Raw genomic sequence first — 21939 nt, forward strand, 5'->3', positions numbered from 1 at the left:
CATACAGGAAGTGAGGGGATGGCCAAGATGGCGCACTAAAAACACATGTTTGGGTGAGCTCCGTGAACCTAGTAATATTCTGTTATAGACTGAGTGAACAAAAAACACTATTTTAACTTGACAATAATCTTGCCTTGCTACATTTGGTTAATGCCAGTACGCCAAAACAAAAGGCCCAGAGAAAATAAAGAGCGAAGCGAAGAAGTCGCTAACCTGTGCTAACTCTACTAGCTTGTTTGCTAATGGGCATGCTGAAGTTAAGAATGCCCTCATCGACAACATGCACGACTACCAGATAGTCGGATACGCTGGAACAGATGGTCAGCAACAACTCCAGTGTGATCACAGAACTGAAAGACACAGTCAAGGAAAACGTCAAACAGATTGCAGATATTAAAAAATAGTTTGACTCTGTTTGCGTCAGGTTAAAAACCTTGAAGAACAGAGTTGATAACATTGAATCTCGTATCGTTGAGTATGACACCCTTGAGAAAAGCATCTCACAACTGGAAATTTACTTGCGCTGCTGAGATCTAAAACTTTATGGCTTTATGGAGGAGAAAGAAAAGCAAGACATATGAGGAGAGGTCATCCAGGTGTGTCAAACTCTTCTTCCAGATGCCAGAAACAAACTATCAGTCATCGATTCGGTGCATCGCCTCGGCCCCAAGAAAGCAAGCAACACCCAGGCTAGAGGCATCATCCTGCAGTTCACCTCTCAGATCTACTGCAATGCTATGGTGCTCCGCTAAAAACTCAACTTTCCTGAAGAATAAGCACTTAAAGCTGGCAGAGGACTTGTCTGCAGAGGACAGAGAGAGGAGGAACAAGCTGTGGCCCGCCATCAAAAAGGCACGGAAGGAAAACAGACTGGCCTTCTTTGTGAATGGAGCTGAAATATTTCCACCTTAGAAACATGGTTGGTATACCAATGTGGCATGAGGTGCAATCAGTACAGTCTATAATGACATTTATTACTTTTCATTAGACATTCATCCTCGAGTTAAATAGGAGCGAGATGTTCTACGGAAAAAGCTGCTGAGTCGAATATTTAATTTATTTTGAACTTCTATAACAAATGTCTTGTAAATGATGACACAGGTCTTAGCTTCTTTTAGTTTTTCTTTGTCCTCTTTCTTTTTCTTTTCTCTCTTAATATTTAAATGGGACAACGAGAGAAAAATAGTATTCTTAAAATTGTGAAAGGATGAGTGTCATTTTGAACTCACTGTACTGTACTCTCATGTTCACATTATTCGGTTTTGAACCATATGTTCACATCTTTCTAAAAAGGTCTGTTGCTCTCATCTCAAGTTCTCTTTTCAAGGTGTATTACCATTCATTAAGTCTTGCACTTTCTTCTTTTCTTATTATTCCTTTTTAATCGTTAATGTCTTTGTCTATTATTTCACTAAACGCGAGAGGGTTAAGATGTAACATCAAACGTAAAGCTACATTCCTTTTTTTTGTTAACAACAAAACAGTGTCTTTTGCTTTATACAAGAATCTCACTCAACTGAACAAGATAGTAATTTCTGGAGATTGCAGTGGGGTTTTGATTTGTGGCTGTCTCATGGGTCAAAACATTCGGCTGGTGTTTGCATTTTGAAAAATTGTTTCAATGGAAAAGTGTTGATCTCTGACTGTGACAAAGATGGCCACTATATATTTCTTGTACTTGACATTACAGGCTCTAACTACATCATAACTAAAGTCTATGAGTTTAACTCACAATCAGAGAATAATGCTTATATTGACAGATTAGAAAAACGATTGCTCCACTGATTATCCAAATCCAACATCCATTATAATTCTTGGGGGCAACTTCAATACTGTGCTTGATAATAGCATTGACAGGTGGCCTCCAAAGAGTTCAGACTCCTCTAGTACTCATGTAAAGATGTTTATACATAAATTTAACTTAACTGATACATGGAGGGATGCCCACTTACTTGAGAAATCATATACATGGAGCAACAATTTTCTATCAAGTCAGTCATGCATTGATTACTGGCTTATTTTCAAAGAGCTAGATAATGTTTTAACTGATATTGTTTTTTTGTTTTAACTACAAACAACAATGAATTCACTTCCTTTAACAATACATTCAGAATAAAATGGACCAGACAGCATTTTAAAATCCCTACTTCTATTTGGAACTTCATCTCTCATCATGTTCTTTGACATTTAGGTGACCTGAAATTCATTTTGCTTTGTAATTATAATATCTCCAAAATCCCGTTTAAACGATATAGTTTTCATCAGCAACTTCTCTTGGCAACTTCTCTCCACGTAGATGTTATATTTGGAACAACTGTAATATTTTATATAAGAACTTTCATAGATTGTATCCAGTGAAGCATTTCTTGCAAAAGTTGAAGAGATACATACATATAAATTGCTCTTTCTGTGAATTACATCCTGAAACCTGTCTTGTAAATTTACATTCTGGAAAGATGTTAATAACTACATAGCAGACAAGTTTTTCACAGATTTTGCTCTCTACTATAGGGATGTTATATTAGGATGTTTCAAGTATCAAGCAAAAGATGCTAATGTTTTTTTTCCTTATTAATCTAATATTACTACTTTACTACTTCTTCTGATTTTTATTTCTAGTTCTATCTACTTTTATTTCTGATTCAGGTTTTGCATAATACTATTTATATAGGTTTTTTTTAATGTAATCATTGTCTACCATTTCTGTCTCATAAAGCAAATTGTACACTTGTTTTGAAAAGCTTTATATACAAAGTTTATTATTATTATTATTATTATTATTATTATTATTATTATTATTATTATTATTATTATTACTACTACTACTACTACTATGACTACTACCGCTATTAGCATTGTTGTTGTGGTGGTGGTTGTTGTGGTGGTGGTATCAGCCATGTCATGTATCTAACAAACACAAAATATAAAGTCAGTCAGCTGTCAACACACAAGTTGTAAGAAAAATTAAAACTCAATATTGACTCAGTTAGGTGAAAAAGTAAAAAGCATGAACTGGTCTGTGCCAACTCTTACATATCAATATTTTGTTTACATACTCACTGATGAATAAATTCAGTGAATTTAAAGTTACTTTTCTTTTTCAGCTATACAGCTACAGATGGAATGACAGCATTGAAGTGATGATAAAGAACAGGTCAGGAAGATTTATATGATTTGTGCATTTCAAAATTAAAATAGACACCAAGTCAAACATATTAACCCTCTTATGCCTACATGAACAATCCTGCTTTTATTTTGAAGGTCTGGGAACCGTTACTTATAGATGAAAGTGAAAGTAAAGCAGGTGAATTCTGGTCCTCTTTCAGCTCTGCACTTGAATGTACATGTTTTTTTTAATGACAGTTCATGGAAGAGAGGAGCTTTTCTTCAATATGCATAATCTGAAATATGCTGACATCAAGTTGACTCAGTGTATTTGTAGAGGTTATATAATGTTCTGTATTTGCACATTTTGCATGCAGAGCTCTGTGACCTTTGCTTTATCCTAAAAGATAACTACTCAACTGTTTTCATTTTAACAGTTTAGTTTTCTGTGTGTATACTTCCTGTGATGTGTAACACTGGTTTACATTGTACTGCAGCTGCCCCTGAATGTCCTGTGGTTGTTGAGGTAGCATTGACTGTGGAGCCACATCTGGGTTGCCAGATGCTGCTCTGTTGAGGTAAAGAATCCTGTAAGTTATTTAGCAAGCTTTGTATAATATGTACAAACTTATTTTATAATCTAGTCTCTTTTTTTTTTTGGTCATTTCCCTGGCTGTGTCCATGCTTCCTGGTAGCACTCAGGTCCCCCCACCCTCAATCTCTGGCAAGTTGACATTGGCAATTGGTCCTTTATTTGCTTTAATCATGTTGTAATAAACCAATTCATCTTTTTATAACTTCTGTTTAATACATTATATGTGGGGAACCCATGTCACCCTTTACTTTTACCCAGGAATTCTAACCACAGCTGGCGTTGTCCGACATGAGGCCTGTTAGCGTCATTAATTTGCCTCAGTTACACTCATTAACAAAAGCTTAGCAATTAGTGGTAGAAAAAATATATCATATGTAGCATTTTAAACTATAGAGACTACACATAATAAACTGATTACAAAGTAATTTTTATACTTATTCACCTGATGAAGTTCACCTGGACTTTCTTACACCCTCTGTCTACATTGTGAATGTGTATTATGTATTTTGTTATTTGAATTGAATACATAACTTCATCAGTGCCAAATCTATTTTATTCAGGTAACATTTTTTTGAAAGCCGCCTGATGTGTCACTGCAGCCAGGTGAGTACTTTATTTTCTTTATACTATATTTCTTTGTCTTTAAAGGGGATAACTCATATAACATGTAACACTGTTGAAGCCAGTTGTGTGTGTTGTTATGGTGGGGTTTTTAGAGACTGGCTGATAGCTTACGGGGTCCACATGTTGTGAAGAACACATAGGTAATGTGAAATAAGGTAAAAAAAATTTGTTCTCTTATTAGTGATTTGCACGAACAAATATACTAAACAAGAATACAAAAGATTTTTGTTGTTTGATGATTCATAATTAATTGATTCATGATTAATTTTTAACAGGTTATATCTTACTTCATCACTGTAATTCTCCTTCATTCTTCACCTCATTTTACTGTTTACTCACAAACTACTTTAATCTCCTCACCGTGCTTTTCCCCGCAGTTCTTTTCCCTGCACACACACACACACACACACACACACACACACACACACACACACACACACACACACACAAACGCCTTCACCCCTGCAGGTCTCTCACAGCTCACACTATGATCTGTTCAGTTTCTTCATTAGCAGGATCCTTCATGAAGTCGCCCCTAAAGACACAACTCGTGTTTTTTCTTCACCTCCAGTTCTCTTTCACAGCAGCAAATAAACCATGTGTGGCCGAGGCTTGACAGATAATAAAACAGAAATAAAATCAAATGGGTCACTGTATATATTTTGGGTGTCTGGGTACATTGTAGTGATTTTAGACAAAAGTTGTTTTTGTTTTTTTCACCTGTGCTCATATTGAAATATTCAAATGACTGTTGCAGCAGCGAATCTGTTGAGGTTGGGCTGAACTCTAATCAGCTTCTTTCACTGTCAACCCAAAGTTTATAACATGGTCAACCAATGGTGCACATTTGATAAATTTGGTACAGGTAAACTCACCTGCTGACTCTTTATAGTTCTCAAGGCTGACTGGAGAGTTTACAGCGAAGCAGCTGAGTGTCTGATGGCTTTGTTTGAGCCACTCTTTGACTTGTGTGGTATTTTGAAAAGTGACATCATGTTAGATTTCTGTGTCTAATGTAGAGAAGAGTGTTTAGTGATTTGAAAAACACTGTTTAGTATTTTGCAAAAAGTGTGAGGCTGAGAGTGAGCGGTTGTGCAGATCTGGGCTCAGGTTTTGCTCTTTAAGCCTGGCTTTTTGCACTTGTCTATTTTTTCATGGATACATACTTTGTTTTTCTTCTGCTATAAGATCACTGCCTACCAACCTGCCTGCCTTTTTGTCCCTCTGCCTGCTCTCTGCCAGCCGAACCCCTCCAACCTTGCTTGTTCCCGTGCCGTCACACCATCTAATGTCTGTAGCATGAGTGTCCCGTGAGAACCACGTATCTCTAAAAAAACAGAAAACAACCTTTTTTCGGCTTTTGGATTAAAATGTTCAGTATTTGCCTCTGGGATGTAGTGTAGAAGCATAATGTTGGATAAATTGGAATTAAAGTATAAAATAAGTACAATGCTTGATGTAAATGTACTTGGTTTGCATCACTAACAGGTGTGAATTTATGTTTGTTGATATTTGTTCTCCAGTGCCTTCTGTGCACTTTAAGTTCCTAAGATATTTCATCAGAGGTGCAAAAACATTTTGGTGGGTGATGAAACAAAAAGCCGCCCTTCCTCCTGAACCAAGCTGCCCGAATTTGCAAAGACATCACAGAGACAGTCCTTAGTCAATGAACATTTCAGTGAGACACACTGCTGTCTGTGAAATATTGATAAATGAGACAAAATTTCATTAATTAGAAGAGAAATAATTAATATTTACTACTGTACATGCAGTGAAACAGACTTAGTGATAACAGTTAAGAGATTATAAAACATACCTGTTCAGGATTGTTTGCATTTCCTTTTATAGCTGTAATAAAACATCTCCAATGAAAAACACTGTAATCAACAATTTTATGACGTGAAAGACAATATTCTCTATTATCTATCAAAAACATTTGACTGTTTTTTATTGTCTGAATGCAAATCATACCTGGGCTTTGAGATTTTTTCTTCACTTTGAGACAATATAATACAATCAAAGCTGCTTCAGTTGATATAAGAATCAAAAGCATCACAACAATGATGATCACAAGTTCTGTCTTGTCTGAACTTTGTTCTCCACATTCAGCATCAGTTGAAACAGTTCCTGCTTTGATCAGCAGAAGATTAATTGTTTCACATCTGGAATGACAGAAGGACATTTTTGACAGGAACAATGTGCAGAACATGATGAAGAATTCATGTGTCTGATGTGAAGCTTCACTTACTGTGTGTGTGTCTGACAGGATGTAAATGTTCCATCTGAATATGTTCCATCACTGCAGTCAGAACACTCAGTGTCTCTTGATGATGTTCCTGTACAAACACACATTATACATGTGATAACATGCACGTCCAAAACTGACACTGAAGGAGTGTCTACAGTGTCACTGGTTGAAACGTATGTCCACTGACATTGTTGTATTTAATGTGTTTGAAGTGAGAATATGTTACATGGGTAAAGTCCTACCAGAAACACTTCATCACAGCTGGTGTCTAAAGCCTTGAAGAAATCACACCATGACAAGTGGTATAAACCAGGGCTGAAGAAAAAAAATGTATCCCTCATTTTGAAATGAGAGTTTATTCCTTTATTTTCAGATCAACTGAATCAAACAATGAGGAGAAACAAGGTGGAGAAACTACAGTTTACAGCAGTGCTTGTGCTTTTTGGCTCCAAAACAAAGTACTGAGAATAATGAGACACAAAGAGATTTAAATCCAGACAAAGTCACACTGTGTTGCTCTGCATTTGTTCATTTGTCAGATTTGTCATTTTCCACTAAGGTTTTAAAAATATGGCCACAGACCTACCTGCATCACAGCTTGTGCAGTAATAACACTGATTAATTCCAGTTGGCCAAGACATGAAGGTTCCTTCAGTGCAGAACAGACAGGAAGTAGATCAGAACTCTGTGCAGTCTGTTTTAACTCCACTTCCTGTTGAAAAGAAAACCAACTATTTAATTTCATGACATATAATATTGCTGTTCAATGAAGATATGTAACACTGAGAATAAGGTGACATCCACTGCTGTCTACTACAGTGTCATTCTTATTGCTACCACCAGGTGACGCCAAAGTACGGAAACAAAAATATTGATTCTGGTAAGTTTGGTAAGTTTGGTTGACACCAGGTAGTAAAACTAAACAACCTATATGTAACTACCAAAGTTAAATACCACATCAATATCCACTTGGATCTTACCAGCAGGACACACAGGACAGCATTCAGTCCCTGTCCAATACTGTAATAGATGACATGTTTTCATATGTCCTCTGAGGACATTCATCACTTGTATCTGTGAGTCACATGAGAGTCAACAAGGCCGTGTTTGTATAATTTGACAGTCACTGGAGTCATAAGAGTGAAGACATTGTATGGAGCAGCATGAGGTGAAATCTCAACAACATTCCTGTGATGTGTCCTCATGTCAGGGTTGTTGACAGGTGAGTCTGTTTCTGTTTCCCATATTCACACAACATACACACAAAAGTGTGTGAACTACACTGCAGACTGGAGTGTGTTACAATGAGAGAAGGGCAGACATAATATCTGCTCTTCTCCTCTGTCTCATCTTCTTCTTCATCTCCCTGCAGGTCTCATGCATTATGGTGCATTCAATTTAAAGTGGAATGTTGTAATTTTGACTTGCCAGTTGAAAATTTGAAGTTTGCTGTCTGCTGTAGTGTAAAACATTCTCAGATTGTTGTAAATTGTTGTTAATAACTGAAGATAAAAGTAATCCTGGCCATTCAATATTCAGTGAGAGAGGATCATAAAAAATCAAAATAACAAATGATCTTTTCAGCATTGTTGCAGCTGTCAGAGGTTTTCTTCAAAACATCATTTTATTCAAAACAAAAAACAAAAAACAGATCCATGTAGAGATTACACTGACTGCAGAGCAAACTGTTGTCAGTTTTCTGCAGTGAACAGACAGTCTGGTACATGATGTGGAAACCTGTAAAACAATCTGGCCATTGTGTTTTTATTGACTGTGACAATAAATGGATTTTACTGCTGTGCTTAAAGTTCACATAGAGTGAATCTGGCCTGTGACCAAGAAATCACAGTTTACTGATAAAGTTGATGAATCAGTTTAATATGTCATGAAGGAGCAAAGGTGAGAGGAGAGGAGGCTCTCAGTGGATCCACAGGTCTATCTGACAAGTCTATTAACCCTTACCTTACTTAGTAACACAAACCTTTTTGGCTGATGACCCCTTACAAAAAACAGCATGTAGCTGCTTCTTGTCACATTTCACCAAGAGACATTTCTGTACAACGGCCAAAGAGGTCAAATTACCCAACGTCTCACAAAAAGCACAAGAGCAAAGTCCAAAATATATAAATACATGTAGCAGAAGTAACTAAACCTCAAGCAAAGTTCTGTTTACACATTAAAACATCAGTATCAACAATCTCATCATGTTAGAAAGTTTCAGTTCAGTTTTTTCATGCAGATCCAGAACTTTTTACCCAGAACACTTTAGTACTTTTACTTAGACCTTAAGTAACTGATTTTTTTTGGGTACTTGGGTCAGTCGAAACAAGTTGACAACACAACACTGACACAACATCACATTTAAAGTTGTGGTGAACGTGATAAGCAACACATCCAGCCGTTCCAGACTGACATTAGTATTCATGTTGTGTTTATGTCCATCTGATGATTTATTGTCTTTTAGCTCTGTCTCTGGTCTCTGCCTGTGGGACATATCTGTCTCTTTAGCTGCTGTGTTTGATTCAAAGACTCTACAGTTCACCAGCTAGTCTCTAACTGTTAACTAAACAACAAGCTGAGGCTGGATATAAAGTTGAATTATTAACTCACTGTGAGCTCTGATTATTTTACACTGCTGTGTTGGTACTTTTACTGAAGAAAAGGATCTGAGTACTTCAAGAGGTACTGCACACTTAGTTTTTTGAGCTGTAAACTAAACTATATCACTGTACTGTTGTGAAACACATCAGTGTTTTTGTTCACACTGACATTTATTAATAAACTGACAAAAATCATGATTTGATGAGTTGAAAATGGCTCTGTTGTTGTCTTACTGCTCCTGGGAGACGTTTGTTGACTGATAAGTTGAACTGTCTCAAATACAGGACTTCAGCAGCTGCTTTCACAGAGATGTTTTAGACTAGTCTATAGTGTTAGACTAGACTAGACTGCTAGACTAGCAGTGTTGGGAAAGTTCACTTTCTACATGAACTAGTTCAAAGTTCAGCTCACAAATTTTAAAATGAACTAGTTCAGTTCATAGTTCATAATTCAAAATTTTGAACTAAGTTCACAGTTCCAAAAATGAACTAGTTCATAGTTCTTTTTTTTTATATATTGCTGCGAGCTATTATTTTTCAAAATTATTGCCACAGCCCATATAGAACCACAGACAGCAATTATTTTATCAGTTTTAACACTGAAACTATGCATCAAATGTCATCTTCATATCCAATTTTGAATCCTTATCCAACCAGGGTTTACATTAGCATTGAAGGGACAGCATTTGTTGCCGTCCATTCATTCCACACTAGTAGCAGCTGCAGCTTTCACCCCTACTGTATATTGTCAAAAACATGAGGAAAAACTTGCTGCTTTGAATGGTCTTTCTTAATGGGGAATTATAAAAACTATTGCTACTATACGCAGTTAACGGGTTTATTTTGTTTGTCCACAAAACTCTGCTGGAGTTTCAGCAGTGCTGCAGAATCTCTGAAACAATGGAAGTGAAGGGTAACCAGTTTTCAAATGTAAAAAACTAAAAAAAAAAAAGAAAAAGAAAAGAAATACCTCCACACTGCTCGTCTGGAATCATTCAAGTCTCCATCAATTCTTAAGTCCTGACACACCGTTTGCACACCACACACACACACACACACAGTTCAGACAGTGTCTACGTGAATGTGACTCCAAGTTAAAGATCTACAGTGAAGATTCAGGCTGAAAACACAGTGTAAATAACATTTTTTTAGTCAGCTTGCTGTGTCGGGGCTTTAGGAGACTTGAATTACACCAAACGAGAAGTATGGAGACATTTTATGTTTTTATTCTGTTGTTTTTGAAGTTTGAAAACTGGTCACCATTCACTTCCATTGTTTGGGAGATTCTGGAATGCTATTTTCCTGTGAGTAGATGATTGCTGAATTTTCAGTTTTGGGTGAATTATCCCTTAAGGTCAGTGCTAAAAGCTGCCTGGAAATGTGAAAATATTACTATGTAATGTGTTGTTAAAAGTAAGTAATTTATTTAACACAACTATAGTGGAGTTTTACAAAGAATCTGACAATGTACAGTCTTGGAAAGCTGGGTGAGACTTTTAGTCTGGATCACTGGATGTACTCTGTGAGTACAAGTCTGCCATCAGGCGATTTGTTTCAGTCGGCACAGCAGCATCCACTATCTGCATTTTCTCTTTCAAAGTCTCCAAGAAACAACAACATACCAGGTACTAATCTACACGCTGAAAATAGCAAATTAGTGCCGGAGACAAATGATACGCAACTAAATAAACTAACAGCTGTTACCTTTTCTTTTGCAGTGATGAAGTCATTCTATTACCAGAGGTTGTCACACTGATACTGTCCCTGCATCCTGGACCTCGTGCTGCCCAAGACGACTGTGATTGGTTTAGAGAAATACCAACAAGGCAGGGCGCTTTTCCAACCTCATAGTGCTGAGGAGACACGTCTGAAGACTAAGACTCACAAAGTGACCTTTTAATGTGACAAGCATCATACGTGTGTCAGAAAAGTAACAAGACTTAGTGTGCTGTGTGAGCTATGAGTGCTGTAGGTATTAGCAGGTAGTGTCAGTGTGTTATGTAATATTGGGGAGTCTATAACTGCAATCTTAGCTCTATGCAGCCATTGTATGTTTTCTCACATGCTTTTGTTTACAGCTCCATAATTTCAGGCTGTCAAGCGATGAGCATAGAGGAACAAACCCACCTGAAGTTTCTGGTCCGGCTGGGGAAAACTTTGTCAGAAGCACTCAGAATACTGCAGCAAGTGTACGGAGATGACACGATGTCATGCTTACGGGTTTTCGAGTGGCACAAGAGGTTCAAACAGGGATGCGAGGACGTGGAAGACGACCACAGGAGTGGAGAGCCTTCAACGAGCAGGAACGAGGCCAGCGTTTGTCTGCCACGTGAGGCAGGTCGTCAGCTGACTGTTCGACTGATCGCAAGTGAGCTGGGCATGAACTATGACAGCATCTGGAAGATCATCACTGAAGATTTGGGCATGCAGAAGATCTGTGCAAAGATGGTGCTGAAGCTGCTGAACGATGACCAGGAGCGGCGCATGCAGGTGTGTCAGGACATCCTCGAGCGTCTCGTAATCTTCCAGCTTCTGACGGAGTTTTTCCCAGCCAAAACTTCAGGTTGGTTCGTTGCTCTGTGCCCATCGTTTGACGGCCTGAAATGAAGGAACTGTTAACAAAAGCTTGTGAAAAAATATACAATGGCTGCAGAGAGCTGAGATTGCAGTTATATACTCCTCAACATTACGTCACATGCTGATGCAACCTGCTAATCCCTACTCCACTCATAGCTCACACAGCACACTAAGTCCTGTTACTTTTCTGACACACCTCGTCTGTGGAATACGTGGCACAGTTCCAACGTGACCAAAATAATTATATCTACAGCAGATGGGAAGAGTCTTTGCTCCTCGATGGTGCATTCAAGTTTTACAGACATCACTAATGAGCTTTCCAAGCATTTTATCTATTTTTCCCTGTGAGCTTAAAAAACATTTTAAAAAAAAGTCCCCAGAAAATAAAATTTCCCAATGCTCAGGCCTGATGGGCCACTGGACTTGCAATACAACGAGGGAAATCCTGCAGCAGTTTTAGGAATTTTGCTGTTTTTCCCAGAGTCAGAAACTAATAAATGCCTTTGGACAGAATTTTGTGTACTTGGAGTGGTCTGAAATGATGTAACAACAATATTAGCTTGTCTTTGCTCATTTCTTGAATGTTTACAGGATCACATAACATAACCATGATCCCATGGACATCCAGTAATGGAGCGAAACTAAGCAAGTAAACTGGGGGGGCTTTTTCCCAGCTTTGTCTGAGGGGACTTTGGAAACCCCTGCTTTATATATAACATTCATGGTCAAGTTAAGGTGTGTGTATGAGGTAACATACTGTTTGTTTGTTTGTTTTTTTTGGTTTGTTTTTTTTGTGCTGTGCTCATTTTAAAGGAAAACAACCTGACCAGAAATGTTGTAGTTCTTCTGATAACCTTCAAATAATAAACTAATAAACACATACATATAATACATAAAACCATACAAAAACAAAACATACAGCTTTACACAAATATAGAACAAGTATTTTTACATGTGAAAAATATGTATAATGCATAATCTCATGTACTGCTGTTTTTAATTAGTTAGCTGACCGACAGTAAAATGCGATTTTAAGTAATTTACATTAAAAAGTTGGAATGTTTCACCAAATCAAAACACTGTCTAATTAAACTCTTGGGAACTTGGAATACTCAACATGTGGTCCCACATGCTGCCTCTGTCTTGTACCTCTTTGTCTGTTTGTCCCATCATGTGTCAGTTGAGGACACATTATATCTGCCATCTTTTATAGCTTTATATTCTGGTTTATGACAGTTTTAAGTCTGTCTGAAGTCCAGGAGCCTCTGCTACAAAGCACATCCAACATAAACCAGCTATCTTTAAGTGATCTAACAAAAGCAGTCAAGGATAAACTCACATGAAGCTGGTTATCACCTCTGAGTCAAACCAGGGTTTCCCAATTTAGACATGAGCATGTTTACATAAACAGGGCGGAGCTTGCAGCATCTGACCAATCAGAGCATGGAGCTCCATGGAGCATGAATCACACTGGCATATTTTACAAATGAAGAGCAAACTATAATTAGAAAAAAATAAAGAAGATAGCAATCACAGCCATTATAATCCAGACTGACACACCGCAAATTATGTATAACAACTTTAATCCCACATTAATAAAAGTTCAAGGCATGAATGTCAGAGCACAGTATAAAACAAACTTGAGGACAAATGTTAAAACATAATTCAAAGCGGTCAGTAGGCTGATTTTTATATCTTTTGTGAAGTACAACAAGAACAGGCTTCAGTTCTTCAATCAGTCTTTGTTGTGGGATGAAATCAGCATATAAAAGCCTTGTCTCTAGTTTCTGTACAGTAAAATGTGAGACAATGATTCAGACTGTAGACCAGCAGTTCTGTAGAGGATGTGTTCAATTTGTCCAGCAGAGCAGGACAGCAAGGACTTCAATTTCTGTACACTGCATGGACAATGTCCCAGCATCCAACATGATCATAACTGGATTCTAGAGAACATTTACTCTGCAGTGTCCAAAAAACTGTCTGCATGCTTATGTCTGAACTCTGCTGTCCTGAGGAGAGAAGAATATTCAGTTTAAAGATAAAAATTTTGTACATCTGTAAAGAGTAAATGGACAGTATTTCTACAGTACTTTTGTAGTCCACTGACGGCTCATAGTGTTTTACAATACATGCTAACTGATGACAGAGGCTGCCATGCAAGGTGTCAAGCTGCTCATCAGATCATTAGGACTTCAGTGTCTTGCTAAAGGACACTTTGACACTCTCTCTGAAGGACCCAGGGAACAAAACAGGAACCTTCTGATTACTAGATGACTGCTGTGACTCTTGAGCCATTCTGTCCCATCAGACATCACAGTGTAGAGTCTGACAGTCCTGTTAATCAACATTACAATGAATCTTACCTCCTGTTCTTTGATTAATTGCACTGTAACTGGTGGTTTGTCTTCTTCTCCACTCTGATGATTCTTTCCTGTGATATTTTGCTGAACAAATGACATCATTTCATTAATTCGAAGAAAAAATCATTTCTACTTATTACTGTACATACAGTGACACATGGTAATAACACTAGAGAAAATATAACACATACCAGGTTGGAATTCTCTACAATTCTGTTTCTTCCTGTAATAAAACATAACCAGTGAAAAACACTGTAATCAATAACTTAATGATTGACAGCATTATTAAAAATATAATAGTGTTATTTTGTCTGATTGTAAATCATACCTGTTTGTGACCTTTTTTTCTTCCATATACATCCAGCTGCTGCAATTAATAAAAAAAGCCCAAACAACACAACAACAACAATGCTGATCACAACTCCTGGCTTGTCTGAACTTTGTTCTCCACATTCAGCATCAGTTGAAACAGTTCCTGGTTTGATCAGCTGAAGATTCAGTGATTCACATCTGGAATGACAGAGGAACATTTTTTACAGGAACATCTGTAGGACACCATGAATTCACTGCTGCTGTAAGAATTCATGTGTCTGATGTGAAGCTTCACTTACTGTGTGTGTGTCTGACAGGATGTAAATGTTCCATCTGAATATGTTCCATCACTGCAGTCAGAACACTCAGTGTCTCTTGATGATGTTCCTGTACAAACACAGATGATTATTATCTAGTTCAGCATAGACATGTCACACCCATATTTGTCATCAGACCTGTTACTGGAGAAGCTACACTCTTTTAATGTGGACAAAACAGTTTTCTCTTTTATTGAATCAGTTTCAACTTGTCCTGATCTGCTGGTTTGGGAATATTGAGGTCAGGACTAAAACAGATGATATTGATAACCTCTGAAGAACTCTGGGATTCCCACTGGCAGCAACTGTATGACTGAGTGAAAATAAACTGCCTGGCCAAAAAAACAGTCACCAACTGGATTTAACTAAGCAAGATCCTTCTATTGTATAATTACTGCAGTGATTAATATGTTTCATCTTGTAACAAGTTACTGAACTCTAACTGATGCAGTGAGGAGCTTCTCATTTCTTTAACAACCATGTCAGAAGACAAATATCCTGTGGTCGAGGAAAAGATGTTCCTCTGTTTCAGAAGAGTGAAATTATTGTCCTGCATCAAGCAAAGAAAACAACTAAGGAGATTGATGAAACTACTAAAACTGTGTTAAGAACTGTCCGACACATTATTAAAACCTGGAAGGATAGTGATGAACCATCATCTTCAGGGAAGAAATGTGGCCCGAAAAAAATATTGAATGATCGTGATCAGAGATCACTTCAACATTTGGTGAAATCAAATCATAAAAAATCAACAGTAGAACTCACATCTATGTTTAAAAGTGAAAGTAAGAACATTTCCACACAGTGTGAAGAGAACTCGGGGGATTGGGACTAAACATCTTTGTAACTTTAAGAAAACCACTTATCAGTGAGATAATCAGAAAAAAAAGGCTTCAGTTTGTTAGGGAGCATAAAGATTGGACTCTGGAGAAATGGAAAAAGGTCATGTGGTCTGATGAGTCCAGATTTACCCTGTTCCAGAGTGATGGGGGCATCAGGGTAAGAAGAGAGGCAGATGAAGTGATGCTCCCATCATGCCCTAGTGTCTACTGTACAAGCCTGTGGGGGCAGTGTTATGATCTGGGGTTGCTTCAGTTGATCAGGTCGAGGTTCAGCAACGTTATGTGTCCAAAAACTGAGTTCAGCTCACTGCCTGAATATAATGAATGATCAGGTTTTTACATCAATTGATTTTTTCTTCCCTGATGACACGGACATATTCCAAGATGACAGTGTCAGGATTCATGGGGCTCAGATTGTGAAAGAGTGGTTCAGGGAACATGAGACACCACAGAGTCCAGACCTGAACCCCACTGAGAATCTTTGAGACTTTACACAGCGGTCCCATCATCAACACAAGATCTTAGTGAAAAATTAATGCAACTCTGGACAGAAGTAAATGTTGTGACATTGCATAAGCTTATCAAAATGATGCAATGGTGAATGTGTGCCATAATCAAAGCTAAAGGCGGTTCAATGAAATATTCCAGTGTGTGACCTCTTTTTTCTGACCAGGCAGTGAATAAAACCAGCATCAATTGATGTCAACCTACCCTGTCCTACCACCTGTCTGCATCTTCAATAAACCTCAACTGGTCTGCACTCTTCAGTGTCTCTGAATCTGACATTCAGTCCTGATTAACAAATATTTTACATGGTCCTTTGGGCTAGAGTTGACAAATGCTATGGATTGAACACCTGGCAGATCCAGTAGACATCCTCAACCACAATCTCATTTAAATGACTATAAAACACACTGCACTGGTTATGGTTATGGAACATCCTCGACTGGTGAGCAACATGCAGCTCCAAAGAGTCGAAGAGCATCTATGACTATCCAACATACCAGCCAACCACCTCCTAGCGGTTGAAGCTAGGAAATAGCTGAGATGATAATACTGCTGAGATGGCTCAGATGCCAGTATGTGGTAAAGCATGGAGCATTTGAGAAAGTGATCTACAGGTGAGGCAGATGAACAATTTCAGGGTTTTCCATTCACTGAAGGATGCAGCTATCAATGTCTTTCCCTTTCACTCCGGGGCTTTTTTTTCAGTCTGCTTATCAAAAATGAGAAGGTTAAGCTTCTGCTCCAACTCTCGTGTTCCAGTCATCCTGTAGCTCCAGGAAAAACATCCAATTTCACAGGCAGTTTTTACTGAATAGAAACTAACATAAAAGCCAGAAGTAGCACAGTAACTGGGATTTTTCAGTTTGTTTTCCCAACTTGATCTATTCAAATTATGTTTGTGTCTTTCCACTAATCAGCCTCTGTGTTTTTACGCTGGTTGATCATCCTAAAGTTCCATCACTGACGGCTGTAGGCTGACTGGATGGCTCAACTGATCTGATTTAGTGTTTCCTCTCTGCTATCCAGTGGTCACAAATCACCACTTACTGCTTTAATGTGCAAGCTGTCATCACAGTCACGTTCCCTGACCTTTGGTGTTTGACTTAAAACTTAAACTTAACCTATAATCTTAAAGTCAGCTCAAGAAAACCAACCTGTTTGACTGATGTATTGTCCTGGTTGACAGTGTTTGTGTTTCTGTGCTGCTGCACAGCCGTCCTCTGCGTTTTCTGTACAGAAGAATCCCTCCAGTGGTTCACAAATTGCATCTGATTTTGGAGTACATGATGTGTTTAGTTTCAAACCGGAGCCTGTTGAGACACACAGAGGTTAAATGTGAACATACTAAAACAAATGAGGTCCTTGTTTCTGCATTCAGTCTGTAATATTAATCTTTACAAAATCAGTCAGTGAGCAGTAAACTCATCAAATGAGCATCTGGATCAGCGACAGTTTTCTCTGTTCTTTCACAGCATTAACAGTGGGACTTGCAGTAAGCAGCCTTTCAGTCTTGGCTTACAGCTGAAATACATGGGACAATATCTGCTACACAGACTGATGTGTGCGATTGTTTGCTAGCTGTGTTCTCTGAAGAGGTTTTTCCACATAGGTCATCCCCTTCACTGTGTGCATATTGATTTTTAGTAAGTGATACTACAAGGACACAGGGTGATTTATTTAGAAATGCAGTTGTTTCTGAGCCTCGTTTATCAGGGTGATAAACGGGTGATCAGATACGTGGTGTCCATGACAGGTTCTCTGTGTATAAACAGTTTATCCACCATCTCACAGCCACTCGACTGCAGCCTCCTCAAGCTCATCTTAAGTTAAAAGACACACCTTCAGGTGGATAGCCCTGTTGTATGGAAATGAAAGCCCCTGCTGTGCTGAGCTGACGGGCCCAGTTCTACCATGTTTGTGGCCGCAGTTGTTGGTTTACAGTGTGAAGTGGAGGGGGCTGAGCACACAGCCGTGGGGGCCTCCAGTGTTTAGAGGTGAGGAGGAGGCAAGACCGTTAGTCTGAACAGTCTGGGGTCTGTTTGTGAGAAAGTCAAATAATGCACCGGGTTATACGGTTAACTGGTGCTGACTTAATTAAAGAATGAGTCACCTGAGCTTCTTCACTGTCACATACTTACTATTTAGGGCCAGGTAGACGTGCATAGAGAGAAAATACATATGAACACCGTGATATTTGTGTGTGAGTCTGTGGTCAGTGTAGCAGCTTCACTTGATAATAATGGATGCACTCTGCTGCAGGCATGTTTCAGCTGATGTGTTGCATTTCAGCCATCAGTCATACATTTCTAGCAATAGGAAATATTAACAGAAATCTACCTTTAACACAGTTTGTGCAGAGGAAACAGCGTCTTAGTCCATTAGACTTTTTCGTGTAGGTTCCCTCAGTGCAGGGCTGACAGGAAGTAGATCGGAACTCTGTGCAATCTGTCTTGATTCGACTGCCTGTCGAAAAAAAAGCCAACCATTTACTTTCATTCTGCATAATGTTTCTGGTTAATCAAAACATGTAATATTGACAGGAAAGTGCATGTTGTGACAAGACAAAGGCATGCACCGCTGCCTACCAGTGTCAGTCTTATGACTACCACCAGATAAAGCCAATGTAAAAGACCTAACAAGAAGAAAATGGCATAAAAGATGTAACAAGATGAAAACTATGTAAAAGAGTTAATAAGACAAAAAAGATGACAAAGACAATAAAGAAGTAACAAGACAAACAAAAAAAAAAGATGTAACAAAATGAAAACTATGTAAAAGACATGACAAGAAACAGCTGAGTAAAGAATGTGTATTTTTTACCACTTTATCCTTCCATGTATATTTACTTATCTTTCATATTGAATTCTACCATGTTAGTGTTTATATGAAGTTTCATGTCTGTCAGGACATAATATTTTTTGAGATTATGATAAAATGTTTGTTAAACTAAAAAAAAATCCATTGCTTTCATTCTTTTCAGGGTTGTTGTAAGTGACAATAATGTAACACAGATAATGTAACTATCAAAGTGAAACAGCCCATCAATATTCATTTGGATCTTACCAGGAGGACACAGAGGACAGCATTCTTTTCCACTCCAGTATTCAGACCGATTACATGTTTGTGTACATCCTCTGAATACATTCAGCGCAAGAATCTGTGAAGAAGAAGACAGGTTTTTTTTTTAACCTTTGCAGGTGAGTTACAGCATGAAGTCATACAAGATGAGAGTCCTGTCTGGAGAAAAGAGACGCAGGACATGTTAACAGGGACACCTCAGCCTCGGGTTAGGTGTTGCTGTGGCTGGGGAATAAATTGTGGCTCAGGTGATCGACCAAACACACATCGTGTCCTCGTCCGTCCTCCTCCATCTGCCAAGCTACCCTGCAACCACAGCTGGGAGGGTCACTTTAAAAATGTATTCTGAGACAGTCACTAATCACCTGTTCAAAAATTATAGTTGGTAACATAATCCAAGTATCACAGTATTAAAGTAATGCCTTGATTACTTTATGTTACCTTGGGATTACCTCAATATGAAATATGGTGACATCGTTGAAGATGTATGGAGCACATGTTTGGATCTATTTTTCTTGTTTTCACTATCCATTCTTTTATTAACCATTTTCTCCATGAATCAATTAGTAGTTTGGTCCATAAAATGTCAGAAAATTGAGAAAAATGTTGATCAGTGTTTCCCAAACTCTAAGATGACGTCCTCAAATGTCTTGTTCTGAGAGGAGCAAAGAATCCAGAAAACATTCATATTTAAAAAGATAACATCAGAGAATTTGGACTTTTTTTAAATCAAAAATGACTCAAAACGATTAATCAATTAGCAAAATAGATGCAGATTAATTCAATAATTGACCGATCGTTGCAGCTTGAAGTGATTTATGTTCATTGTTTAGCAAATTTCCACCCAGTGAAAATCTTTTCACTAGAGGTCATGATAATGAATTGGCAGCTGTGTTTGCACTGTGCATATTGTTTTTTATTTTAAAACTGTAATCCTACTAATAATCTCCATTTTTACTGAATGTATCTGTAATCTGATTATGTCTTTTTTAATCTGCAACTGTAATGGAATACGGTTACCTTTCTTTGTATTCAGATTACACAATCCTATTACATGTAATGTTACTCCTCAAACCTGCCTACAACACCAGAAGGAAACTCTGAAGAAACCCTAAGATACCAATAATTCAAATATTATATTTAAATATGTTATATTTGATTTGGCTATTGTCTTCTAATTCTAATTTCTACCTCATTTTCTGTAAACTTTGCTTCAGAAGTGAAAGTGTTACTGTCCTCAAAACAACAAAATACATTTATCCAATCAGATTTTTTTGTTGTTGTCTCCAGGCAGAGAAAGGTTAGAGCGGTTCACTCATCAGTTAGGACTTCAACACTGGGACAGAAAGACTGTGTGTTTGTTAAGAAAGTGACAGGTGAGTTAACCAATTAATCCAAACAATAGAAGCAGAGTAAATGGCATTGATCAACTGTTTAATACAAGTTTAAATACAGAAAACTCTAGAAAAAACATGAGTTATTCTGCTGTCATTGTGTGGTGTTTGCTGTCCTTTACTGGGTGTATGATACACAATACAAACACACATCACAAGCTGCCTGCTGCCTGCCATTTATCCCAGCAACGTCTTTTTCCATTTTACTACATTTGTGGTGTTTGTGGCTCAGTTTAGGCTGAACTGAAGTCCCAGCTCTAATAGTCACAGTTCACCACTGTTACAACACTACAACATTTTCCCAAAAATAAAAAATGAACGTTTATTTTTGCATTTCTTGATTTCAAAGCCACTTTAAAATAAGCATAGACGTATTTTCACACTTTATTTTTAACACAATCCCCACACCCAGCATCCGACCACTAAAAGGAACTTTCCACGTAGTTAACACTTTGTCACCAGTGCTCTATTTGAAAACAGCATCGTCTCAGCTTTTATTCTCATCCAGCCTGCTCTCTACACAAGTTAAAGACAGACAGCTGAAGTGTTGAATGTGAAATGTTTGCAGATGTTTGTCAGAGAGAATCAGAGGGAAAAAAGCTTTACAAAGAAATAAATAAAAGTACAGTTTTGCTATACATCAAGTTACTTTACCAGCATTGATGCAGCTGTCACAGGTTTTCTTCTGAACATGATTGTATTTGTCTGGATCACAGTTTTCACAGGCTGAAGGGTGATCTCACTGAGATCTGAAGGTCTGAAGTAAAATGGTAACTCCATGCGAGGACGACATCTGGAAACTAGAAGAAAACAGATCCATGAAGACATTACACGGCTGAACAAACTGTTGTCAGCTTTCTGCCCTAACACAACGTCTCACATCTCATATAAATGATGAACCTGGTTCACAGAGATAGATACGTGTTGCTGGAACTTTTGTTGAGGCTGGAACTTTCATTTTTCACTTTCAACATGATACAGAATGACTGCTGTGCTCAAAGTTCACAGAAAGTTTATCTGGCATGTGACCAGGAAATCATGGTCATAGTCCATCATAAATGATAATATTAATAAAATCACTTCAATATGACAAGGAGGAGCCAAGGTGGGAGGAGAGGAGGTTCTCAGAGGAACCTCAGACTTGTATCCTACCAGTCTGTTAGTCTAACCCTCACTGTGAATCTGTCACTCACTGCTGCAGATTAAACTGTACAAAAAATCATCATCTACTTAAAGCTCCTGATCATCTTTCTACTGTCTCTAAGTTGTTGACTGTTTCACCAAAGAGACATTTCTCCTTCAAAAATTCTAACATATCACCTAACCCTATTAATCAGTATTAATATACACTCACCGGCCACTTCATTAGGTTCACCTGTT

At 38.0% G+C, this 21939-nt stretch overlaps 1 protein-coding gene, 1 long non-coding RNA gene and 1 pseudogene across 9 annotated transcripts in view; all 3 read right to left on the minus strand.

Annotated features, from left to right (window-relative positions):
- LOC146325735 (uncharacterized) overlaps positions 1 to 21939 on the minus strand; it is a 79899-nt gene that overhangs the window by 46912 nt on the left and 11048 nt on the right. The gene's annotated exons all lie outside the window — the stretch shown is intronic.
- The window catches only part of LOC146325736 (tumor necrosis factor receptor superfamily member 14-like), a 62620-nt gene that overhangs the window by 29680 nt on the left and 11001 nt on the right, over positions 1 to 21939 (minus strand). For 4 of the 6 annotated variants that reach the window (XM_084721868.1, XM_084721870.1, XM_084721869.1 and 1 more), the window contains one exon: positions 21214 to 21359. The exons of 1 other annotated variant lie outside the window; for it this stretch is intronic. In XM_084721868.1, coding sequence (XP_084577994.1) covers positions 21214 to 21359 — 146 coding nt within the window. Of the gene's footprint in view, positions 1 to 18431; positions 18551 to 19150; positions 19245 to 21213; positions 21360 to 21939 lie in introns of those variants that run through there. One more of the 6 variants, XR_014770730.1, reaches the window with a different exon arrangement.
- Positions 6077 to 10167, minus strand: LOC146325737 (tumor necrosis factor receptor superfamily member 5-like; annotated as a pseudogene). The gene is made up of 4 exons (XR_014770753.1): positions 10143 to 10167; positions 7159 to 7284; positions 6573 to 6711; positions 6077 to 6486 (listed from the first exon to the last, which is right to left on the minus strand). The product of XR_014770753.1 is annotated as a tumor necrosis factor receptor superfamily member 5-like (transcript).

The sequence above is a fragment of the Lutjanus erythropterus genome, chromosome 6 (genome assembly GCF_056507025.1).
Source record: "Lutjanus erythropterus isolate fLutEry1 chromosome 6, fLutEry1.hap2, whole genome shotgun sequence".
NCBI lineage: Eukaryota > Metazoa > Chordata > Actinopteri > Lutjaniformes > Lutjanidae > Lutjanus > Lutjanus erythropterus.